This window comes from Oxyura jamaicensis, chromosome 10 (genome assembly GCF_011077185.1).
Source record: "Oxyura jamaicensis isolate SHBP4307 breed ruddy duck chromosome 10, BPBGC_Ojam_1.0, whole genome shotgun sequence".
In the NCBI taxonomy this organism is placed as follows: domain Eukaryota; kingdom Metazoa; phylum Chordata; class Aves; order Anseriformes; family Anatidae; genus Oxyura; species Oxyura jamaicensis.
The window spans coordinates 2797433-2820918 of record NC_048902.1 but is presented as its reverse complement, the minus strand read 5'-3'; the positions used below and the strand labels follow the sequence as shown (position 1 = coordinate 2820918).

General features: G+C 33.9%; 1 protein-coding gene across 5 annotated transcripts in view; it reads right to left on the bottom strand.

Moving 5' to 3' along the window:
* Window positions 1–23486, bottom strand: part of UNC13C (unc-13 homolog C) — a 142234-nt gene that overhangs the window by 90675 nt on the left and 28073 nt on the right. For 4 of the 5 annotated variants that reach the window (XM_035335676.1, XM_035335678.1, XM_035335677.1 and 1 more), the window contains exons 4-7: window positions 14885–14963; window positions 12791–12796; window positions 9146–9217; window positions 2531–2750 (exon numbers count right to left, since the gene is read on the bottom strand). In XM_035335676.1, coding sequence (XP_035191567.1) covers window positions 2531–2750; window positions 9146–9217; window positions 12791–12796; window positions 14885–14963 — 377 coding nt within the window. The remainder of the gene's footprint in view (window positions 1–2530; window positions 2751–9145; window positions 9218–12790; window positions 12797–14884; window positions 14964–23486) is intronic. The other variant, XM_035335681.1, reaches the window with a different exon arrangement.

Below are 23486 nucleotides of genomic sequence, written 5' to 3'. Positions count from 1 at the left end.
GGACACCATGCTGTTACAGGTTTTATTCATAATTCTTCCCAGGAGGGTTATGGAGAGTCTTCTCTCTCTAAAAGTCATAACCAATCTCAGAGGCACTTTACAGTTCTCTTTATAAAGTGCCCTCTGTCTGTCAGGTTAAAGTGTTTCTGATCAATGTCTCTGCAACACACATTGCATTGGAATAACTTACAAAAACATGTCCATACTTTTTATCTTGTGTGTGTTTATGAGGAAAGAAATATCAGACTTTTGTTGTCGGAATGGTATTACAAATATTGGAAGCATAAACTGAAATCCTGCAGTGCTAAGCAGGCTATTCCAATTCTTGATGAGACTAAAATCATCATCATCACTAGCAGCAATAAGCATATTACCTTTCCAAAAGGTTGGGAAAATATTATCTAGTTAGTCTTTTTAACAGAGCTCCTGAGAGGTACAAAGGATTATTGTTTATTTTAAATGGATGGTTAAAAAAAAAAAAAAAAAAAAAAAAAAAAGTTAAACAACTTGCTCTGCAATTAGAATTCAGATATTTTAGTGCTTTTCTCACTGTAGAGGAAACTCAGTTTTTCCTCTACAATAACATCAAATGTCATAATATTTTTTGATGGCAGCCTTGTGCCATTCCCACGTGTCCTGTCATTGATTACTGGAGAAGAGACTGGCATCTCTGTCTCCACTTCCCTCCTCAGGAAGCTGTAGAGAGCAATGAGGTCACCTCTTAGACTCCTTTTCTCAAGATTAGACAACCCAAGTGTTCTCAGTCTCTCCTCATAAGACATGAGGAGATTAAGGACACTAAAATTCAGAATGAATACAAAAAGAATTAAATGAAACCATGAAATCAAATACCATCTGGAGAGTTCTCCAGTAATTTTATTTCATGAGTTGATGATTACTTGTCTGCCTGGAAATTGAGACAGGTGGTTCCTGCAAGATGAATGAAAACAACGTTTTCCATTTTCTTTTAAGGATATAATATCATAACCTAGGGACAAACCATGGACACATTCTGAATGACAATTGTGGATTTCTGTAGAAATTCTTACTGATTTTTGAGACAGTATAAAATTGGAATATGCATCAAAATGCAAAATTAAAAAAAAAAAAGTTTTACGGAAAATCAGCACAGCCTTCCATTTCTAGTAATTTTTTATTACAACTGTTTTTGCATCTTCTACTGCTGACAGTATCAACAGCTTTTTTCATGCAGTTTTGATCAAACTAATTAAGACAATATCGTAACTTAACTTGTTCAATAAGCTAACAAGCTCCTTTTACCCTGGGACTAATACAAACTCAGCAAGATTGGAATCAATTAATTTAATATTATACCTAATACTATAAGGAGGCATCTTGCTGCTGGTGAAAAGTCTAACAAATATACTCCTAATTTATTTTTTAAAAATCTATTTAAAACAAGCTTAGATACTGACCCTAAAGAGCTTTAGATGGTAATTTGTTTCTACAGTCTACATTAGTAGTCATTACATATAGAAGAATAAAAAAATTACAGAAGCTTAGAGGCCAATATGTCCTGGTGATTATAAGTCAGCCAAAATGAACATTCAAAAACAGTTCCTGTACCCTTGCTTAGGAGGAAGTAAACTGCAACCAAATTAGAGGTAATGTAAACACAGAAATACAAAAGTATTATACTCAGAACTAGCTGACTTGCATGTAGTTTTCCAGTCCAAAGAAAAAGATAAAGAGGTTGTTTCACCTTAATTATAGTCCCAAAGTACTTCCTGCTTGATATTTTCCCAGTACATATAGACGATTTGGTATTTGGAAGAGAAAAGATCTGATTTACTCCTCCTGTTTTTGTGTTCTTCCCCCTGCCCGGTGGATACTACTATAGGGATTTAACCACTTCCAAAAAGAGGATTACATTTTTACTTGTACTATAATATTCATAAGGTAAATTTGAAAGACCATCTAACAAGTATGTAATATTTATTTTACCTTGCCATCTATACTCCTTTGTTACAACGACTTGAAATAGCAGATATTCTGTCAGCATAGTCCTTATTGCTGGCGTACTCAAATGTATTTAAAACCACTAACATATGAACCATATGGGCTTACAGAGATAATTTTAACGAGGTATTTTGATTGCTGAAAGCCTATTACTATGACTACAATGAGTATCCTTAGTATTTTCTTTATCTTTGCTTTGACATTTCTGTTATTCTGAGTTAAAACAAAGAATGTTAACTTAAAGAAATTGCTCTGGATGCTGCCATATGCAATGGAAAGTAAATAATATACTGATGCTATAAAAGATTATTTTGCAACTGACTGGCAAAATATTACTGATAAAATTGACAAAATATAATTTTGCAACATCATGTTCCAAGAACAAAATTAACTTTCATAGTTACTGGCTAGATCCTGAACCAAAGAAAATCAACATGCCTTCACTAATTTGTGATGATTTGGCCCTTCGTTTCAGAAAATATCTGAGCATACAGACAAAATCAAAAGGTGTCATGTACTGCAAAGGGCTAGATTTACAGAAAATACTCACTCTGCAAACAGTCAGCATTTAGAAGGTCTTGGCACTTCTCATGACATTTAACACCACATTCGGTACATCTCATGCCTTGCCTTGCTATGCCCCAAAGTAGACCTTCACATTCATAACAGTATGTAGGAGTTGTAGCTGTCCAAACTTCAAAGTTATGAGGTGTAGTTGATGATATTGGGTAGATCAAAGCCTGCAATGTCTTCTTGAAAACATGTATTTTCTGTTGAGTGAGAAAAAAACATATCAGGACTTGAAGTACTGCTTCGTAAAAGTGAACTTGGACAATGTCATTACACTTCCAATATTAATAATAATAATATCAGAATATGCATAGAACTATTAATTCATCTGTGAAATACTGATTTACTCATTTCTTCTTGCCCTTTGAAAACAAAGGAAGTCTGGATGACCTTTATGACTGATTACAGAAATGGGAGAATTAAGTTGGAAACAGTTCAGTCAATTATTTTATTAACAGAGCCCTACATATGTTCTTTTATGTCTTGAGGCTGAAATTAAGAAAACTATTAGCATTGCATTCCCTGATGCTTTTTAGTTATCTAACACTATTTCTCAATATTTAAACACTTCCTATGGGGACTTTGGCACACTGTACAGAATATACCTTGATTATATACACTGCTATTCCTTAATACTAATGTCCGAATAATCTGGTCATTGAATTAAACCAGGTTACATTTTATAGTTCTGTATTCCCATTATAGCATGCTGATGGTTTCCTTTTTAGGAACCAAGTTGATTTTTACCTAATAAGTAAGAATGATCCATTCTCTTAGAAACAGACACCCATTTCTTTGACTTTTTTGGCTTATAGCAGGCATGACCAGTTCTAGAAAGAGCACAGTTACCAGCTGTTCACTGATTAATATTACAAACAACCTGAATCAGCTCCTTAGTGCTTAACAAGCTGGAAACTGACAAAGCAGTCACTGGAGTGTTATATAAAACATAGGGTTATACAGCCTCACTGATCTGATGTGTTTACTCAAGCTTTGTTTTTAGGCACCCAGATCTTTAAGGTCCTTCAAGTCCAGTTGATTTACTGAAAATAAGAAAAACTCTGCAGTCTGTAAGCAGCAACTGGATTGTACACAAAAATATGACCATGCTTCATTTTTTCATTAAATGGACAGGTAGCTGTCATGAATGTATTAGAAGTTCTAGACATGTTCCCTTATAAATCAATAGATTGCTTCTGATTGTTTCTGAAGAAACCACATGAAAAAAGGTAGCACAGTCAGAAGTAGGATATTTCTGAAAATCTGTTCTGCCATCACTTCATCTTGTGTGGATATAACACAAAGTAATTCTGGTTGTGTAGCTGTAGCAAACTGGGGAAAAACATTTTGGAATTTGTGTGGTTTGTTCATATGAACTTTATATATACTGCTACAGTTTTGATTACATATTAAAAAAACATGGCTAGGTTAGAATACCGGTTAAGAGTATGAATATACTCAAAGGATTGATCTTTCTTAAGCAACAAGAAATAGCTTAAGGGTGAATTCAGAGAAACAGAAAAGGTATTTAAACTGGGACCAAGAAAATACAACCATTATTGTTTGATCTATGTATTTCTTCCACAAGGACTGTAGCTGCAGTTTTCGACTGATTAAACTCAGTTATAGTGCTTGTTAAGACTCTAATAATTTTAATATTTCTTCACCTGTGGTAAGCACATGTCACATATGGGATGCTATCCTCTTTAATAGTATGTTATGCTCTTTTGTTTATGTGCCTGCATCTCCCCTCAAATATATGGCATACTCTACTAATAATAATCTGTCTAATAAAAATAAAAATTTATTTTGTACATCTTTGCATAACATTGCATACTCAGAGCCATCAAATAATTAACATCTGCTACCACATAAAAACCATTACATTGTAGTTATCAATCAACTTGTTTGTAGTTTCAAGCACTAGAAGTAATGAAAACAAATAGTGTTAAGTAGTTTAGGCTTTAATAGCTGTGATTTAAGGTTGCTAGTTACCTTTTAATAACAACTTCTACTCTGTGAAATCAGGACATTTCATGGACATTTCATGGACGTTTGATCCTAGCACCTCTGTGTACATTGTAAAGCTAGGAAAAGAACTAATACAGCAGGAATGACTAAAAAAATATTGAGTTGCTCTCAAGTGGTCTTTTCTTAGCCTTTTCTAAAAACTTAGCTATCTAGTAACTTTCGTTCAAGAAAGAGAGGTCGATTTTGGTTTAATTTGGAAGTTTAAGAGAGAATGGGCTAGTCACAACCACCTAACACAGAAAAGTTTGTCTTTGTACATATTTCTGATCAAAAAGAAAACTTCCAAAACAACCCAAAGTGACTTTATGCTGCTTGTTGACAAACTGTGTTTCTTAGAAAGCAGAAACTACCAGGTCTTTGAATATTTCTTTGCAAATGACTCTTACACTCCTGAACTCTGGTAACATCTGTATAAATCTCACCCTTTCACCCTAATTCAGCCTCACAGATTTTTCATAAGCTATAAATCATTTTGGTATTCTGCCAGTAACTTTTATCTTCTTCTGAAAGAGCAATAAGTAATGAAATGGCACAGCTCAACAGGCCTTGTAATATACATCCTAGTATAAATGAAGTTTTCAGCTGAAAGACAATCTAAATATCAGTTTTGCTGCTGAATATGATCTTTCCCTTTCTAGGCTGCTGTCTTGTTAATAAAACAAAGCACAATTTTAAAGGAGAATTGTATTTATCTTACTGTTAATAAGCTTTCTGTCCTAGTACTCTGCTCCACTTAAAAGTATCTATTATATGCATGACAGTATTTAGTATTGTTAACATATAAGAGGGTTCTTTATTTATGTGCCTATCCTTCCAAGTGAAGTTTATCTCTCTCATATATTACTTCAGATACTTTTTCAATGTCAGCTATGTATTATTTTCACAAAGTTGCAGCTCTACGTTTGCTCAGCAAAGCAATTAAATGGATGCTGAAGAGAAAGCATATGCTTAAGCTTCACTGAAGTTAATACTTTGACAGTTCTTAAAACATCTTTGGATCAGAGTTGAGAACATACAAACTCATGGGGTCATGAACACGATATACCAGAAGGATAGCAGTGTTGAGTGGCAAAGCTCACAGTATTTTATCCTCATGATTTTTTTGAGTAAGTGCCATTGGAATTTTTAATAAAAAGCATTAGTTCAAGTAATTTCCATACTGTAGGCATTTCTAATTTAACCAGTCAAATAACCTGCTTCCATCAGAGTCACTAATGTTCCCTCCAGAAAAAGTTGAGGGAAAGTAAAAAGTAAAAGGCAAAAAGCAGAAAACCCTTAATCAGAGGAATAACTCGCCCAAAGGGTATTCTCTTCCTTAACCTTCATCAGTGACTATCATCTGGTTTTGTGGACAGTATCTGAAGAGTTGTTTTATCCCTGAAAGTATCTGTTCCTTTTGTTTTCATATGTTGCCCTACTTTGTTTTGGTGATGCCTCAGGGTATTAAGTTCTGATGGCCACTTGCAGACTAAGTAGAAAAGTATTGCTTTTCGTGTGTTTTAAATGTTGCAAGTCAATTTTACCACCTGTACTGTTGTCGTTGTATCTATTCTAGAAAGAGCACTCGCTTTTTTTAAATTTAATACATTTAACAAGGGATGGCATAAGACAGGCTTCTCTTTTTCATCTGTTCTTTGAGGTACAAATTATATTTTCCTCATCAAATTAACTTTTATATTTCTAAATTACTTTTGCTGTCTGACTTTCCACTGATGTTTTTGTTTAAAGATTTCTAAGAATTATCTATATCTAGTACTCAGTTCTTGAGGTGGTCTGGATTAAATTGAGATGAGAGTACTATGGCATAAAATATTTTTGGCATATTTTTACCTTTTAATTTCTCCTGGATCGTAGCTCATTAGCTTTTCATGATTGAAAACAACCAGTGGAGAAATGTTTACATTAAGTGGCCCACTGATATTTCTTCTTCTTTTCCTAAACAGTACTTCTTAACTCAGAATTTAGTAGTGCAGTTCATATTATTCTTTCTAGCAGTTAGTACCAACTCCATAAGTTATTTGCACCTTTGGTCATCCCAAGTCCCAACCTGGCAGTCCATACATGAAGGCAGGCATATCACTGAATATTTGAACCTGAATTTGTTGTCACAAAAGATAGTAACATTTATGAGTGGAATTTTGTTTTCTTAGTAGACATTTTTCAGTAAAGTGCATGGAATGCTTTAGGGTCTGTTCACTAAAACCAGATTTTTTTTTTATGAGCTATAACATAGCTGAAAAATGTTATTTTGCACCAATTGCATGACGTCTTTTCTCTAGAATTTTCCCTAGCCTTACAATCCTTCTTAAGATTCCATAGTTGTTCTTTGCTTTGTCAACCTTTCTTGCTATTTTAAGATTGCAGAACAAAATAAATGCTGAAAGATCATTTCAAACAACAGCTGTTTCCTATCTCATCAATCCATCCATGAGCATTACCAAATTGTTCCTTTATGATCACCATATAAGCACAAAAGTTCACAACAAATCAGAGAGGACTGATAGATGTGTGTACACTTTTGCTGTGGGTTTTATTTCCCAGAATGACTGTCAACATTCTGCTTTTCCATTCTTCTATGGACCTTCGCAACAATACAAGAAAAAGTCAATATTCCATATTTTTTTTTCAATGTTGGATATATTCTAGAATACTATGTTTGCAAAAGAAATATGAGGAAAACCAAAGGGAAAATTTGAGGGACACAAAATATTTTATACATCGAAATTAATGCTTCTCTTTAAGCATGCTGAGTTCAGCCATATAAATCTGCCTGTATCACAATTTCAACCTTACTGAACTAAAAAGCACCTGTTTCATTTTTGTTTAAAATCATTTTCTTTTGCAAAATGTAAGTGAAATCAATAATGGTAAACCACAATATTCAGATTTTATGAGCTGTAAGAACAGGATTTTTTCAAAAGATTATCCTGGTCAGTTCTTGTATGAATTAAAATTCTCTTCATCAAGGATCTAGGAGTTATATCTACAAAATCAAAACATGTCTCAGTCATCTATAAGAACTGAAAACAAACAAACAAACAAAAAACAACAAACATCTCCACAAGCCTCCTGCAGAGTCCTCTCATTCTAATTGATGGTGTAGTATGGCTGTTGAAAACAGGTTGGTAAAACATGATGAAAGACAGTTTAAAACTAAAGGTCTCCCCACATAAATATTTTGGAAAACAAGGTTTTCTTGCATAGTCTCTTCTTACTGTCTTAGATGCAAGTCAACAGAAGACAACTTTTGGAGTAAATCAGCCTTCAGAATCCAGTGTGGGGTGGATTGCAGTATAAGGACAAAATGACATTCAAAAACAAGTCTGGAAAAAACAGCTGGAGTTTAAATAGCAATAGAATTCTGGTTTCTCAGACTTCTTAACACTTTTATGCTCCTCCCTAAACCTATGGTGATGGAAATGTAACAGGTTGTGCAAAGACAGTTTTCTTTTTCTTTGTTTTACGCCTGCTGCTTCATTGGGTTACTGCTAGCTTATGTGTTAGGAGAAATAGTGAATAATTTTTCCATATACATTTTCACCACATCATTCACCATATAGAACAGACCTTATTTGCTTATGTCTTTCTTGCATTGGAATGATTTATGCCTTTTATTATCTTTTTTTTTTTTTTTTTTTTTTTTTTTCCCGATTCTTAACATTGTTCAAATTTTCTGAGCTAGTCTGCCTCAAGGCTGAGTATATGATGGGTTAATGCAGTAGCATAATGAATGCCAGTGTTTTCCTGTATATTTCTATAAATTCTTGATATTCCATTTGTAATTTTGACTTGCCTTTGGCAGTAAACTGTCTTTTCAGAGAAGTCTCCATAACCACAGGAAGATCTGTTTTTCTAGTGGTATTAATGATATTAATAGACAGTCAACTAATGATATTTTTTTTCCTCATGCATTAATTTTTGTCTAGAGATGCAACATTTATCTTCCATATTAAAGCCTGACAATTTAAAATTGTGAATTTCCATGCAATCCTTTGCAGTTAGCTTTAATTTAAGGATCAAAATTTATGGTTCATGTGGAGTTCTGAACAGCAGTTGGAGAGGGAAAAGCTCAAATAGCACAGCACCTGGCTGCACTTGCAGAAGATGACAAACCAGTCTTGTCACTGTGGATCAGGCAGCAAATTCTACTTAACAGAATGGAATAGTTCAGGTGGAATGGACCTTCAAAGATCATCTAGTTCAACTGACAACCACACTCCAGGGCTAACTAAAAGAGCATGTTATTTGAGGGCATTATCCAAATACCTCTTGAACTCTGACTGACAGGCATGGTGTATCAACCGCCTTGCTAGGAAGCCCTTTCCAGTGTTGGACCACCCTCATGCCTCATGGTAAAGAAATTTTTCCTTATATCCAGTCTGAATGTCCCTTAGTGCAGCTTTGTACCATTAAAGACCCTGGAAGTTCACGCACAATGAAAGAAATGCTTATGCACTCCATTTTATCCATTTTGGATTGTCTGATGAAGAAAATTTCTAAAACACCTTAAACAAAGATTTATCCATTATTTAAATGAATTAAACCTTCCATTGAAAACACTTACCATTTCTTCATTGTTTATGGAGGTCCGGATGAGCATGGCCATGGAAATACCAGATTTTCGAGCTGCAAGTGTCTGTTTAAAGCAAATGAAAAACTTAAAAATTACACTACTAATTCAAACTGTTGAATCTGATGTAAGGTAAGATACACTATGTTATGTTAATCTAATTGGACTAAAGCATAACAGCAGGAGTTACAAAAACTTTCAGTTAATGTTTTCAGGACACAACTTTTAAGTTTTCAGCATGTAATGGAAGCAAGCTTTCCATCATCATTAGCGTTTCTATCAGCAGGGTCTAGCTGAGCTGCCATTTCTAATATAAAACCTGTTATTCAGGGTTTGTGACTCAGTTTTTTAAATCACACGCTGTCAAAGGTTTTCCGCTTTGCCAACCAAATTAACATGGTAAAAGGATAAGCATCCTGCCTTTATTTGAAAGCTCTCTGTGCCTGCAGCAACATGGGAGATCATTTTACAGCAGTCTTACAGTTCAAGTTGTCAGTCCTGATAATTTTTTTAATTCACTGAGCATTTTTTGAAGTCTGCAAATATGTATAAAATGCTACTCACCTTAAATGAAAAAGTTTTTAGGAAACCTAAACGTTTTTCCTCAAAGAGGCTTAATATTCATTCAATAGTAAAGAAATACCTTGGTCCTTGGAAGAAGACAAAAGGCTCAGTCTCTGCTCTTTTGCCCACAAGATGTTATCAGTATATGAACACCTCCCAGTTCATGTATGTTACAAGGCCTATGTCTTTGGTTGTCGCATTTGCTGTAGTACAGTACAGACAAAAGGACTCAAAATAAAGTAGCTTTTAATGTACAAGAAACAAGGAAATTATCTCTTCCTATCTGCCATATGTGTGTAATTTAAATGGGTTCCTGAGAATTAATTAGAGGGTATAGCGATTAAAAGGTAAAAGACTCTAGGAAAACAAGTTCTATGTGCTTCCCAAATAATATCTCAAATCTTAATATCACTGTTGCTATCAATAATCCTTTTTGTCTGACAGAAACAAGTTAAAATTTATTCCACTTTACCAAATATTAACCATAAAAATAATAAGCAAATATTCCTATATTTTACCTGCAAGATTGGGCCCACAAGTCCTTCCCCCTTCTCTAAGTCATTCCAACTCTGTCCATATACTTTATCTGTTATTCCCTAATCCAGCTTCTTTGTCATACATTGGTGTCCTCACAGTCTAGCAGTCTAAGGATGATCAGTTATGCCACCACCACCCACCGACCATTAAATCTGTTGTTGCCTTTGTTGTGAAGATATAGGTTTTCACCTTGCTGTGACACTGGGTCTCTGTACACAGCTATTACAGCAAAAGTTTCAATAACATTTTACGTATTACAATCTCATTTTTGGTAAATACATATTGGGTCTGAATCAATTTTGGCTCATATCAGCAGAGGAGCTGAGTCATTAGTCTTTGGATGGAATGACAATTCCTATTTCTTCCCACTTCATAATCATAAACAATGACATAATTTAAATAGATTTTTGTATTTAGAGATGTTAAGGTTGTTCATTTTACTTTTAATTTTTTACTTTCTCCAGAGAGCGCACCAATTCAATTTTCAATACGTTTCCCATAATAATTATTAAACTTGCAGACAAACATAAAATTATTAATCTTGTGAAACCAATTACAGGGCAAAAATCATCCTTGGAACAGAATGATTTGATTTGTCATTGTCCATTACAGTTAACGTGGGATGCAAAGAACCCCCTTTCTTCTTTTAAACTCTCAACAATTTACCAAGCCTATGACATTAAATTGCTATCAGTTTTCCTGATTATTTCCTGATTCCCATTATTAGGGATGAAATATTTCTGTTTGCTTCTCTGTAACCATGTCTTGCTTTTACTTCTGTAAATATGGCAAATCCCATTGGTTTATGCCAGAGAGTGGCAAAGTAAAAGGGAAGAGAACCCAGACTTTGCGTTTTCAAACTTTCTGTGACAAAACCATATTCTACTGGAACCATATATCAAAGTGATAAATGGTAAGCAAAATAAGAACATCAAGAAGTAAATTTTCATAATCAGTAAAACTGTAGGTTAAAAATATTCATATTAAATACACTTCTGATCCCTCTTGAAGCATATGTTTCTTCTCAAAGTCTTGGAAAGTAGCCATTTACATTTATTTGTCTGCAGTATATTACTTTTATAGTTTTGACCTCTAATCTTAATGTCAGTTATACTTAGAAACTGGTTTGATCCTTTTAATTCTAAAAAAACACAGCCCAAGACATTCCAAGCTATAGTGCACTGTGGACTATTTATCAGGACAGGACTACAAGGAGCATAAGAACATTAACCTTGATTATAGGGTAGTGAATGATACCATGTTCTGTCTTCCAGCAATCTATCAGTCAACGCACAGGAGTCTGCAGGAGAACTACAGTTACATGCTACTGGTATAAGTCAATGAACAGATACTATTTCTGGTGAGAAAAAGCAAAGTAGGGAAACAATTTTGACTTTGCCATGTGTCCTTGAGACACAAGTCTCCAAGGGTTATGCCTGGAATCACATAGTTTGCCATTTTGCTCTTAATCAGAAATGTGTCTAAAATCACAGTACAGTGTCCTATATACTATAACAAAGACTAATAGGAAACAGATAATTAGGCTGTTCTTCATAAATGTTTATCATTTTGGGACATAATAGAAGCACGTGATATGTAGAGGGATTTGTGAGAAACCAATGAAGTTAACAGCCATTATGGATTAAATTTACTGGACTGTTTCCATTTATGTATTACTATCAGAATAAACTACATCTTCAAGAGAAAGCACATAAATAAAATGTTTCTGTTCTGAAATACTGTAGCTGGTAATAATTCAACAGCTTGAAGCATAGAACAAACCGATCAATGTCTTTTCTTAAAGACGAAGCAAGAAGGAGAGAGTACATTTCAAAGAGGAGTAGAAAGATGCTGCTAGACTCATTTATGGGAAACAAGGTGACTAGTTATGAATGTAGCAAGAAAACTTTTCCCCCTACTGTCTTTTTTATTTTATTAATTTATTTCTTCTAAGTACTAGCAAGGATGAAAGGTAATTGCAGCTAACCATTTGAAGCCTCCAGGGAGGAGATCCAGATTGCCAGAGCATCAGAAGAACAGGGTGAGTAACATTGCTCTCCTTTAACAGGAGACAAAAATTGTCCAGCAGTTTATAGTTGCTTACCCTAACAAATTGACATTCAGATACTATTGCATGTCTATTATTATATGGGAATTTGAGCTGAAGAGTATAAAAGGCCTCTCTGTAGATACTACTGCATCATGAGCATATTGCCAGAAGGTTATAAAACAAACAATAAAGACTGATAAAGCAGAACATAATCTATCTAATTTTTAAATGTTCTTTGAAATCCCTGATATAGGATTTAAAATAGCTTACTGTCCTTTGTTCTTAAGTCCTTTTATACACCCTAATAACTTGTAACTACACTATCCCATGTATTATCTCCAAATTTGCCTTGGCAGCTTAAATAAATAAATTAATATAATTAGAAGTCATTCTAGCAAAATCAGTGAAATTGTAAATTGGGACATTCATGAAATATCTGAGGCTTATAATAAACATTTTAGAACATTAATCAATAGAAAAACACTTACCATAGCCTGAAAAATCCAGCCGCAATATGAAAGAGATTATAGAATGTTAATAATTTGTCAGATTTATCAAAAAGATATCAAATAGTATCTATTTCACTGTCAAATGAAACTAGCAATCATTTCAAGTAGTATTATTTCTGTTTCTGTTTCTGAAACAGCCATATAAGTAAACATAAAAAACATCATTTTTGGATCCTAGAAGGACTTGAGAATTAAATTTCTGATTTAAATGAGGTATTTTGGAATCAACTTAATAAAAGCTCAGAGCTCAAAGGAGATTGCTTATAATGCACAAACCTTCAAATACAAATAATATTTCAAAGATGAAGGTGACCTACACCATAAGTCTGAAACAAATTCCTTATAACTTGGTAAAACTGTTTTGGATTTACAGCTGCAGAACTGAGATGTAATATAAGTTACTATTTAAAAAAGCATACAGTTAAAGAATTATTGTTAAGAGTCAAGCTATATGTTCATAATGATTAAATTCCAGAATAAATTTCAATTTTAAAATTTTAATTTCTACTTGTTAAAGCTGGAATTATTTCAGGAGGAGTTATCCCTGAATGACTGGATACAAATGTGGTAATCATTACCTTTGACATATTTGAATAATAAAATGAAAGTTTTATTCCATCCTTTCAGAAAGTGAATGTTCTTTTTTGTTTCATTTTGATAATGTATCACATTTTTTAAAGAAAGGGATTGTTAGGATTCTGATGGTTTTAGCTTATACTAAGAAACATCTATCTGTAAACAATTCCAACAATTAGGAATAAATCAAAGTTCTATTTATTATGTGCAAATGAATAACTGTGGCTGTAAATTATACTAGTGTAATACAATTTACCATAGATTGGCTATATTAACAACTATAATTAATTTACAACTATATTAATTTACTTTGGCTGACTCCCCTTGACTCACTACAGTGACAAACTGGTGTTGGGGCTCACCACCACCAGAGATTAAATATTTTATACTTTTTCTGCTCTTAAAAAAAAAAAAAAAAAAAAAAAAAAGATTCTACTTAATCTCATTTACATTGGAAGTCAGAATAAATCTGAAAGGAACTTCCATTCTTTTCAAATTCTGAAATTTATTTGCCCAAATTATTAATACCCATGACTGCTAAAATAACATATCACACTTTGTAGTGAAAGTACATGTAAGTCTTTGAAACATGCATATTGAAGTCAATGTTATTTTTCTAAAAACATTTTTCCTCTTCCAGCATCATAATAAATCAAACCAGTCCCAAGCACTCAAGAACAGCTGTTTTCATAAACTAGTTCAACATGCACGTTATCTGATTCCACAAATAATATTTAAATATTCAGTGAGATATTCAGATTTACCTGGTGTATTATAAGAACTGTATCATTGGCTTTTACTGGTCACAAACCATTCTATTGAGATACTTTTTTCCTCCCATAAAACAATTAATTGTAGACAAATTATCATTAACATGCACAATTACTCGGCTCTGGTGAGGCAGCACCGCAAGTACTGTGTTCAGTTTTGGGCCCCTCGCTACAAGAAGGACATGGAGGTGCTCGAGCGAGTCCAGAGAAGGGCAACGAGGCTGGTGAGGGGTCTGGAGAACAAGTCTTACAAGGAGCGGCTGAGGGAGTGGGATTGTTCAGCCTGGAGAAGAGGAGGCTCAGGTGCAACCTTATCACACTTTACAGATACCTTAAAGGAGGCTGTAGTGAGGTCAGGGTTGGTCTATTCTCCCACGTGCCTGGTGACAGGACGAGGGGGAATGGGCTAAAGTTGTGCCAGGGGAGGTTTAGGTTGGATATTAGGAAGAACTTTATGGAAAGGGTTGCTAGGCATTGGAATGGGCTGCCCAGGGAAGTGGCTGAGTCACCATCCCTGGAGGTCTTTAAAAGACATTTAGATGTAGAGCTAGGGATATGGTTTAGTGGAGGACTTGTTAGTGTTAGGTCAGAGGTTGGACTCGATGATCTTGGAGGTCTCTTCCAACCTAGATGATTCTGTGATTCTGTAATTGCAATACTAATTTTAAAAAAGACCCAAACAACTGGCAAATGAATCAACACTTTCATGCTGTCAGAAGCAGCTTACCACATCTCGAACAATTGGAAAAGATTTCTTTCTGCGCAGGTCTGGCATGCTATCAATTCCGTATAGCCCACAGCCAGCTCTGTAGGAGATGAAAAGGTAAAGAAAATAAAAATCTGTGGCTTACAAGTTTGCACTCTTTAGAACTGCTTACAATATCTGTGTGTACAGTTAACATAAAAATTAGCAATCATCAGCTAAAGAATATAAGCTTTCTAATTATTATGAAAAATTAATGAGAATGTTCTTGGTTTGTCTGTATGTTTTCTCCTGGCATTCTCTCAAAGCAGAGAAAAGCAGCTGAAACTTTGCTTAATGCCTCCTAACACTTTTTTATTTTATTTTATTTTATTTTAAATTTTTTATTTTATTTTTTTTTATCATAGATTTGAAAGGTGTAATGGCAGCTTTCCATCCAGAAGACCTGTAAATTTGTAGTTGAGATATACAGCAACATTTTACAGGATATTTTATGTTTGGCATAAGAGTTAAAATTCTAACTAGACACATAACCAGATCTTCTTATATCATTTTTCAAGATCCAACATTTTCCCTGCCAAAATCCTTTGGTTTGGTACTGTCTCAAATACCTTTTTAGTTGTTCTTTTATTTCTCTCTTTCTTAACACATAAACCAAGAAGTTTTGCAGCAAATATCTTCACATCTTCAAGTCCTCATTCTATTTATATACATCTCTGTTATTGAGTGAAAGGAGTTATAACTGAAATTAGTGATAGAATTTTCACTTCCTTCAGAAAGGTCAGTACTTCATCCTAAATCTCTTCTCCTGTCTTGAGGATTAAAACCCTCCCAATAGTAGAGCTGACAAATTCTTTATTTATTCAACTCAAGACTGTGGCCAATGATTCCTGTTAGATATAGTAGATGTTACAGTCCCACAGCTGCAGCTAAATAGAGTAGGAATTATGAATCAGAGATATCGGCTGCCAAAATTTAGAGCCTGGCATATTGATACAAATTGAAATCAATGTTGGATTAGTATGCTAGTATGACAGACTGTAAACTGTTCAGGGACAGAAATATCTCCTACTCTGCTACTATTACCTTCAAACTGCATCAACACAAGCTGACAGAACTCCTAAAATGGAAATCCAAATGATTTTAGTGGAGAAAAATGCATTAATAGATGTTAGAAAGAACAACACTAACTGTGGTTTGAGTAATCTCTGAATACAAACTGTTGGTAGACTAGGAGAGTATTCTAAGGAAATACCAGCTTATGTTATGCTTGTTTTTTTCTAAGAATTTTCAGCTTATCTGCTTTTGACCAGGACGAGCAGGATACTGGGCTAGATGGACTTTTGGTCAGTTGCTGTATTGTTGTTCTTTGTATGGTGTATTTGTTTGCTTTTAAGAAAAAATATACAGTAACTTTTCTCTCTCACGTAGAATAAAATGGGGTTCTATTTGGTCCCAGTACTATTCCACAGGATTGTGGAAGAAATTGGCACAGCAATAGACTAGCAAATTTTATTGATGTGCTTTACTTTCAACAGATAAAATGAAGCAGATTTGCTCTCTTGCATTTTGCTTAGTAGGAGACTTCAAAAGTTCAGCTTTGGTAAATATTAACTGAACTAAACTGAAAGATTAGAGGAAAGGCACTGAGAAGAAAAGTAAGATGACATCATTTAATATAAACTTTTGGGGATATTTGCTCACCTTCTGTTCAATATTTCCAAAAATTTGAAGTTCTAATCAAACTTCATCTTTGTTTTGGGTTTCCTCTGCACCACTCTGTCACTTTGACAATACAGCCGTATGACAGAACTGGGAAAGGAGAAAGCTGGTAGGATCAATGAATATCTAAAATCTGATATAAGAGAGTGGTGTCCAGAAAGACTCCACTCAGTTCACATGCTGGTCATCCTGCTATTAAAACTGTGTTTGGAGGTTCCTAGAACTTGTAGATGTTCTATGACATGTTATTATAGACAGATTCGTATTCTGATCTGCAGAGAAATGTGAGTGCCTTCTTGTCAATTTCCTGTCTCTAAGAAATGTTATGCACAAGCAGTTACACTGTAAAACAGTGATGAAATGAACAGAGAAAATCTACCAGATCCACCAAATCTACAAATCTACGTAGTGAACAGCTCTCCAAATAGAAAAAAGAATTAAGAAGATATCCTTAATATTAAAGGGATTTTTTTTTATTTTTTTTATTATTCTTTTTTTTTTTTTAGCAGAGGACAAAGCTGGAATCAAAAATAAACTTATAAAACACAAAGTGTAAAAAAATATTTGGGGCAAAACCAAAAACCAATAGGCATCATCATTACATGAATAAACTCTATGCTTTGGATGTGAGAGATCAATTAGCATCAAGGGAATTGTTAACTGTCAAAACTAATACCAGAAAGTAACGAGTCAGAAAATACTGCTGCACTCTCCAATCCCAGAGACTGTATTAGTCTGATGAAGCACCCATCATAGCTCCCAAATACTAAAGCTCAAAAGTTAGATGTTAAACATTTGGCTCTGTTGACACAGATAAATTCCACAGAGGAAACAAATTCATTTTCTCATATCCTGTAATAAACAAAGACCCTCTGAACATTGTTTCTCATGTGAATTTTTAAAGACTGAACCTTTTTAAAAGACTGGCATATAACGTTCATGATCATGTATAAGTTCACTTAATACTTTTAGTCCAAAATACTTGGAAGGTCCTCAATAAATATTTCCTAATATTTACATTGATATACGCAAGATTTGATCCCCCCAAATCTATGGGTTTAACTCAAAAATCTATGGAGTCAAGAATCTTTCTCCACAAACTCAAATAGGACTGAGATTAAACTCTAAAAGCTCCATATATAGTTCTCCCAACACCATCAACCAGTTAGAATTCAAAGATCTTTCCTCTATGAGTATCAATAACTTAGTCATCTATTTCACATGGTGCCAAACTTAGATGATGAAAATACTTCTTTCAAATAAATTCTATTAAAGTGTTTCCATAAATTATATCCCTTTTCCCATTAATTTAAAACAAATTTCACAATCATATCACAAAGCAACAAGTTTCACATAGTTGGTAAGAGAGCCTATTTCCTAGCACAACAACTTTTGGTCTTCTAAAGCATTTCTGTTCTTCAGGGAAATCTTGCTTGACAATGAAGTTTCAACTTTTATCTTGCAAATAAAATAATAGATATAGTTTGCGCTTATAACATGGTTCCAAAATAAAGATGAACTGATGCTTCCATCCTTAAGTTGTATATTGTTACAAATAAACCGACCAACTAGCAGAGACTTGGTAATGGATTGAATTGCTTGATCCTAAGCATGCCAAGGAGGCTCAAGCCCTTTACGTTACACTTGCGGTGTTCTGTGGGTAATACTCTGATTACAGGTGAGAATTTCCCATTACAGAGGCTAATTGATGTTTTTTCTAGGGATATGAGCTGCTATTAAGGTACTAGTACATGATATTTATATACGATCCAGAAGGTAATGATCACATTTAACTAAATGACAATTTAATTTATTGCATAATCACCTATTGGTTCACAGATAAACTCATATTCTGCAAAAGCTGAAGGTAGTTTTGGAACTTTAGAAGAGAGTTTGCACTTTCATTTTGATTCATATTGATCAAAACAAATTAAAGATAAGTGCCACAAGACAACAGAAAACTAGAGTTTTACAGTTTTCTAGAGTTCTACTAAGTCAAGAGTTGCCTGCTATAGAATTACTATTATTATTTAAATTTATTTTTAAATAAACTGGGTGCTGGAGAATTGCTAGGTTCAAAATGTCACCCAAGAGATGGAGAATAAAGAGCATGAATTCATTGCCAGTATTCTCCAGCAAGGGAGAATCCAGTTCTGGTGGAGTTTTCTAGACAGAATCGGAACTGTCTTACACTTACACTTAAAATGTTGTGACACAACATTTTAAGATAATTCAGATCATGTCTATCTATACTTAAGTTATGAAGAAAAATTCTCCCCAGAGATAACCAGATACTTGAGCTGTCAATAAGATTTTAAAATAAGTCACATGAATAGCTTTAAAACATTAGAATAGATCCTTTCCATTTAATCACAGCAGCAACAATACCCTATTTAGTCTGAAGCTGCCAGTGTTCATCAGGTCCACACTGTTCAGTCAAGTGAAATTATTCTTTCTTCTTTATTACAGGTAAACATAGGACTTGAAAGCTATAATCAAAACATCTAAAGTGAACCCTTATGAAAACAATAATATCTTCCAATAAAACCTGATTTTTCTTCTAGACTGGCAATCTAGTGTAGTAATTCAGATGCAACTTCCAGTAGTAAAACATGCAATCATTTCTGCTGTGTAACTGGTAGGTAGCCTGCACGGGAAAGACCATGATGTGTGTGTGTATACACGTACTTTTTTTGGTACCTCAGATACATATTTTTTTTTAACCTCAAATAAATTTTCCCTTCAGCCCATATTTTTACACAAAACAAACAAACAAACAAACCAAAACAAACCAGATCCTTTACTAAGCTATTCAAAACTCTGTATTTGGAAACTTGTTAGAACTTGGTATTTGAACATATGTATCTCTGTGGCTCTCATTATCACAGGATCATAGCTTCCAATTCTAACAAGTATATAAGCATCCTGGAGCATTAAGAGGTACAACCAATTAAAAGCAGTACTGAAACATGTGACATCCTAATGAAGGTACTGAGACTACATCTTATCAAAAACAAACAAACAAACAAACAAAAAAAATCAAAATCTTACTTACTTTCTTTATCCTGATATTTTTGTAACTGTGAACTTTCAGCACGTTATGTCATGGCCAATCAGCACGTTATGTCATGGCAAATCAGCTTTACTACTTTTCCACCTCTGATTAATTAATTATTTCTACATATGCAAGGTCATAGATAAGAATTACACAGGAATACATAACTGACTGTTCCTAACCTACATGTTTGGGCCTGGTAGTGTCCAAATTAAAACTTCTTCAATGAAAGTGAAGAAAAATAATTTTTACACCATGTGTTGCGTTAGAAAGTTTTTCATAGGACAGTCAATCATGAAATAAGGAGAGTTAAGTTAATTTGAAAAATGCAGAAAAGATTTGGAATCTGGGAGGCTGTGACTTCCTTATGGGTGTTTGTAAAAACAAGAGCACACCTCACCTGAGAGTTAAGAGGAAGGGTGAAACGGAAGCAGAGGAACCAGCAACAGATAACAGATTTGAAAAGAGACAAACAAGAACAAAAACTTGAAATGAGGAGGAAAATTTTTACTTTATTTGACAGTGGCTAGTACACAGGCAAAAAGAGCCTTAAACCTCTCAGTAAATATAGACACATTATTCTTGATCTGTAAAGAATGTCTTGTGTCCATTTCTTTTTAAAAGTACAATTCATCTAATTCTTTTAATGCATCAAGCACATATTGAAATAAAATTTTATTTATTTATTTATTTATTTTCACAGAAAATTCACAAATGGCCTTTTGGCTACATGAAAATCCTCAATGGCACCCTTCTGTTTGTGTTCATAAAGGGTCTCGTTACACAAGAAAATAGTCATCCCTTTTCTAAATTAGTTGAGTGGGCAAGAAACTTACCCAGAATATTGGAGAGATTATTTTAGTCCTAAAAAATATTATGGCTTTCCAAGCAGTAACCTAATCTTATAAATTTGGGAGATAATCTGTTTCTCCTATACCTCCTCTGGATGTACCTGCACCATTCTATAAGAAATGGAAAGGGATGCATAGACTGTTTATGCTTTTCTTTTATATTTTCACAGTCATTGTTTACAGGTTTCAACTTTCCAATTCTTTTCTTTCCTCTTACTCTCAAGAACATAAAGATTAAGGTAGATCCAAAATGCAGCTTCCAGACACATCTACAAATATTATAATACAAATAAAACGATACAAATACAAATAAAATCACATTTTGGAGGATGTGAAAAGTAAATGTACATACTGAGATAGACTCAGCAACTTGGATTCTCAGGGCTCAGTTGCAGTTTCATTGGAGCAGTTTCATTGGTGGTGAATAACTCAGGAGCAGTTTCATTGGTGGTGAATAAAATTCATCATGTGTATAAAGGATTCTTATGCTAGACCAAGCTACTTCTGACAAGCAATGGTTGTAAAAATTACTCTCTTTTCTTATTCTGCTCTATAACAAAACAAAAACAAAAACAAACAGCAACAACAAAAGATTTAAATTGAGGTCTTTACTGTTAAATTGAGGTCTTTACTGGAGTCCCTTTACTGATCATTAAGGATTAGCATATAGCAAACAAAAAAAATGTCAAATTCAAGAATGAATAATAGTCTTTTCCTGGGAGAAAAAATTATGTATGAATTAAGAATGCTGATGATACTACCAAAGAAAGAAACAGATGACATGGCCTTTGAAGGAATAACAAGAATGACAGTGTGGCAGAATAAAATCTGCTGGGTACAGAGGAAAAAGTGAGGAGATTTTATTATGTCATGAGTGGTATAATTTATGTTCAGTCATTAATTTGCCATAACTCGTATCTGTCTCTTTAAGTAGCTTATTGTACTCCCCAGTCTGTACTTTCTTCTCCCTCAGCAAATCTTGTCATTAATGATTTTCAAATTCAGCTTAACAAAAACATATATATCTGGTTTCTTTTCCATGTATTTGTACATAGAAAATATTTACTTAAAAGTAACAAAGGATCAATAAATTCATATATAGCTATTAAAAAAAAAAAAAAGGTATTACTAAAACTCAGTTTGTCATTTGCAAAGTATTAAATACATGAAACATTTTGCTTTTAGATGATCACCACCATGTCCTCTGACAACACACTGGCAGTACTGTAGCTATCAAGTGTATCTATTCTAACAGCTGGTTCTGCAACTCTACAACTCTTATAATTGCTTAAATATGGCAATGTCAGAGAATTGCACAAGCATACTTACATGTAATACTTTTAAGAGATTAAAGAAACTAACCAGAATTTAGGGAAGTGCAATTTTGAAAGGAAAATAATATTCTCTCTTTTGTGCAATGAATCAATGACGAGATGAATGACATAAGAATGAATATACAATGACAATACTTCCTGTCTGTTCTTTGCCCAGCATCCAATCATTTCACAGTAAAAATCAAAGTATAAAGTTGAGACATTAAGGACTTCTTATGCCTTTAACAGCTTTAGTTCCTGGTGTAGTAAAGATGATTGTTTCCTTCATAGCTGTTATGTGTCAGAATGGAATTTAATTTAGATTATACCATAAGCTTATACTAATTTCACTACAATACCTTCTTTGACTTTAGCGGATATGAGACAAAATGTTATTGTAAACAAAGGCTAATTTTTATCTCTTTTATGCATTTAATGAAGCTCTACTGCCTACCAAGGACGGTAAGTGACTTTCACCTCAAACATCACAAAGGGCTAAGTCCTTTGCTGAACCATTTCAGAATGTCATTTCTTTATTATTACCATCAAATGCGAGTATACTTTTCTTTATTATTATAATGAGTTGCTTTAACAAAGAACGGCTAGAATACAAACTAGTGGGAACCAAGCTGTGATTTCCTTGATCATACCTTGTCAAGACAAAGTACGTAAAGTGCCTGATCAGGAAATGGGAAGGCAGCTGTGCAAACTACCAGCACATCATACTGAAAAATTAATTTCTCTGTTTGAAAAAATTAAATCCCAGCTGATCTAGACAAAAACTCTCATCTGAACTGAAAAATGGGAGAGAAACCAAGCATGAATACAATACAGAAGCAAGTATATTGCCAATTATTTCTAGAAGCATCACCCAAAGCGAATATGTAAATTCCAAAATGGTTGCTTCTAGTCTTTAACCATCCTGAAATCAGAATAATAAATTAATTAAAGTCTTTGCTGAAACAAGTGAGGTTCCAAGTACCAGACTGTGTGAATTGGATTGATGCTTGAAGCCAGGCTAGAATTAGCTGTTGGCTAATACTTGAGTCACACACACAAACAAAAACAACGACAAAAAGAAGCACAAAAAATTGAGGAAAAAAGTATTATCCGAACATAGTCTCTCCCTTCAGTAATTCTGATGCAATACACACACTGTAGAGAAGTAAGACCAGCTGTGGAAAAAGCTACTAGTTTTGGTCTAGTGTCTACTTGTCTACTACTTCTCCACTACATCATGTGGACCCTGGATCATCATTAATTGTTCTCATTGTATTATTGATGTAGTTAATACTAATATGTTCTCCAATGCTTTTTATTTATTTTACTGCCCATCATTTTATTGAAGCTGAGATATTTTAGAATTCATCCTTTCAGTACTTTTGAAAAGTACATAGAGATTGGCTGAGTTTTTCACTATACATATGAATCTAGAGTGCTACTCCTTCACTCTGAGTTGGCATTGGTTGTGAACTAATACCTCAGGAGAACAACCTGGATATTTAATCCTGAAACTTCTCTATAGTTTATATCCACTCAACAGTATAGCGACAAGTTTAAATTTACCAACACAATCCAAGTTCTCCAAAACTTAAAAATATCTTAAAATCATAGTTTCAAATTTGTTTACTCTTTAGTTAAATAAGGGAGGGAAACTACAGGAAATTTATCACAGAAAGTAGGTG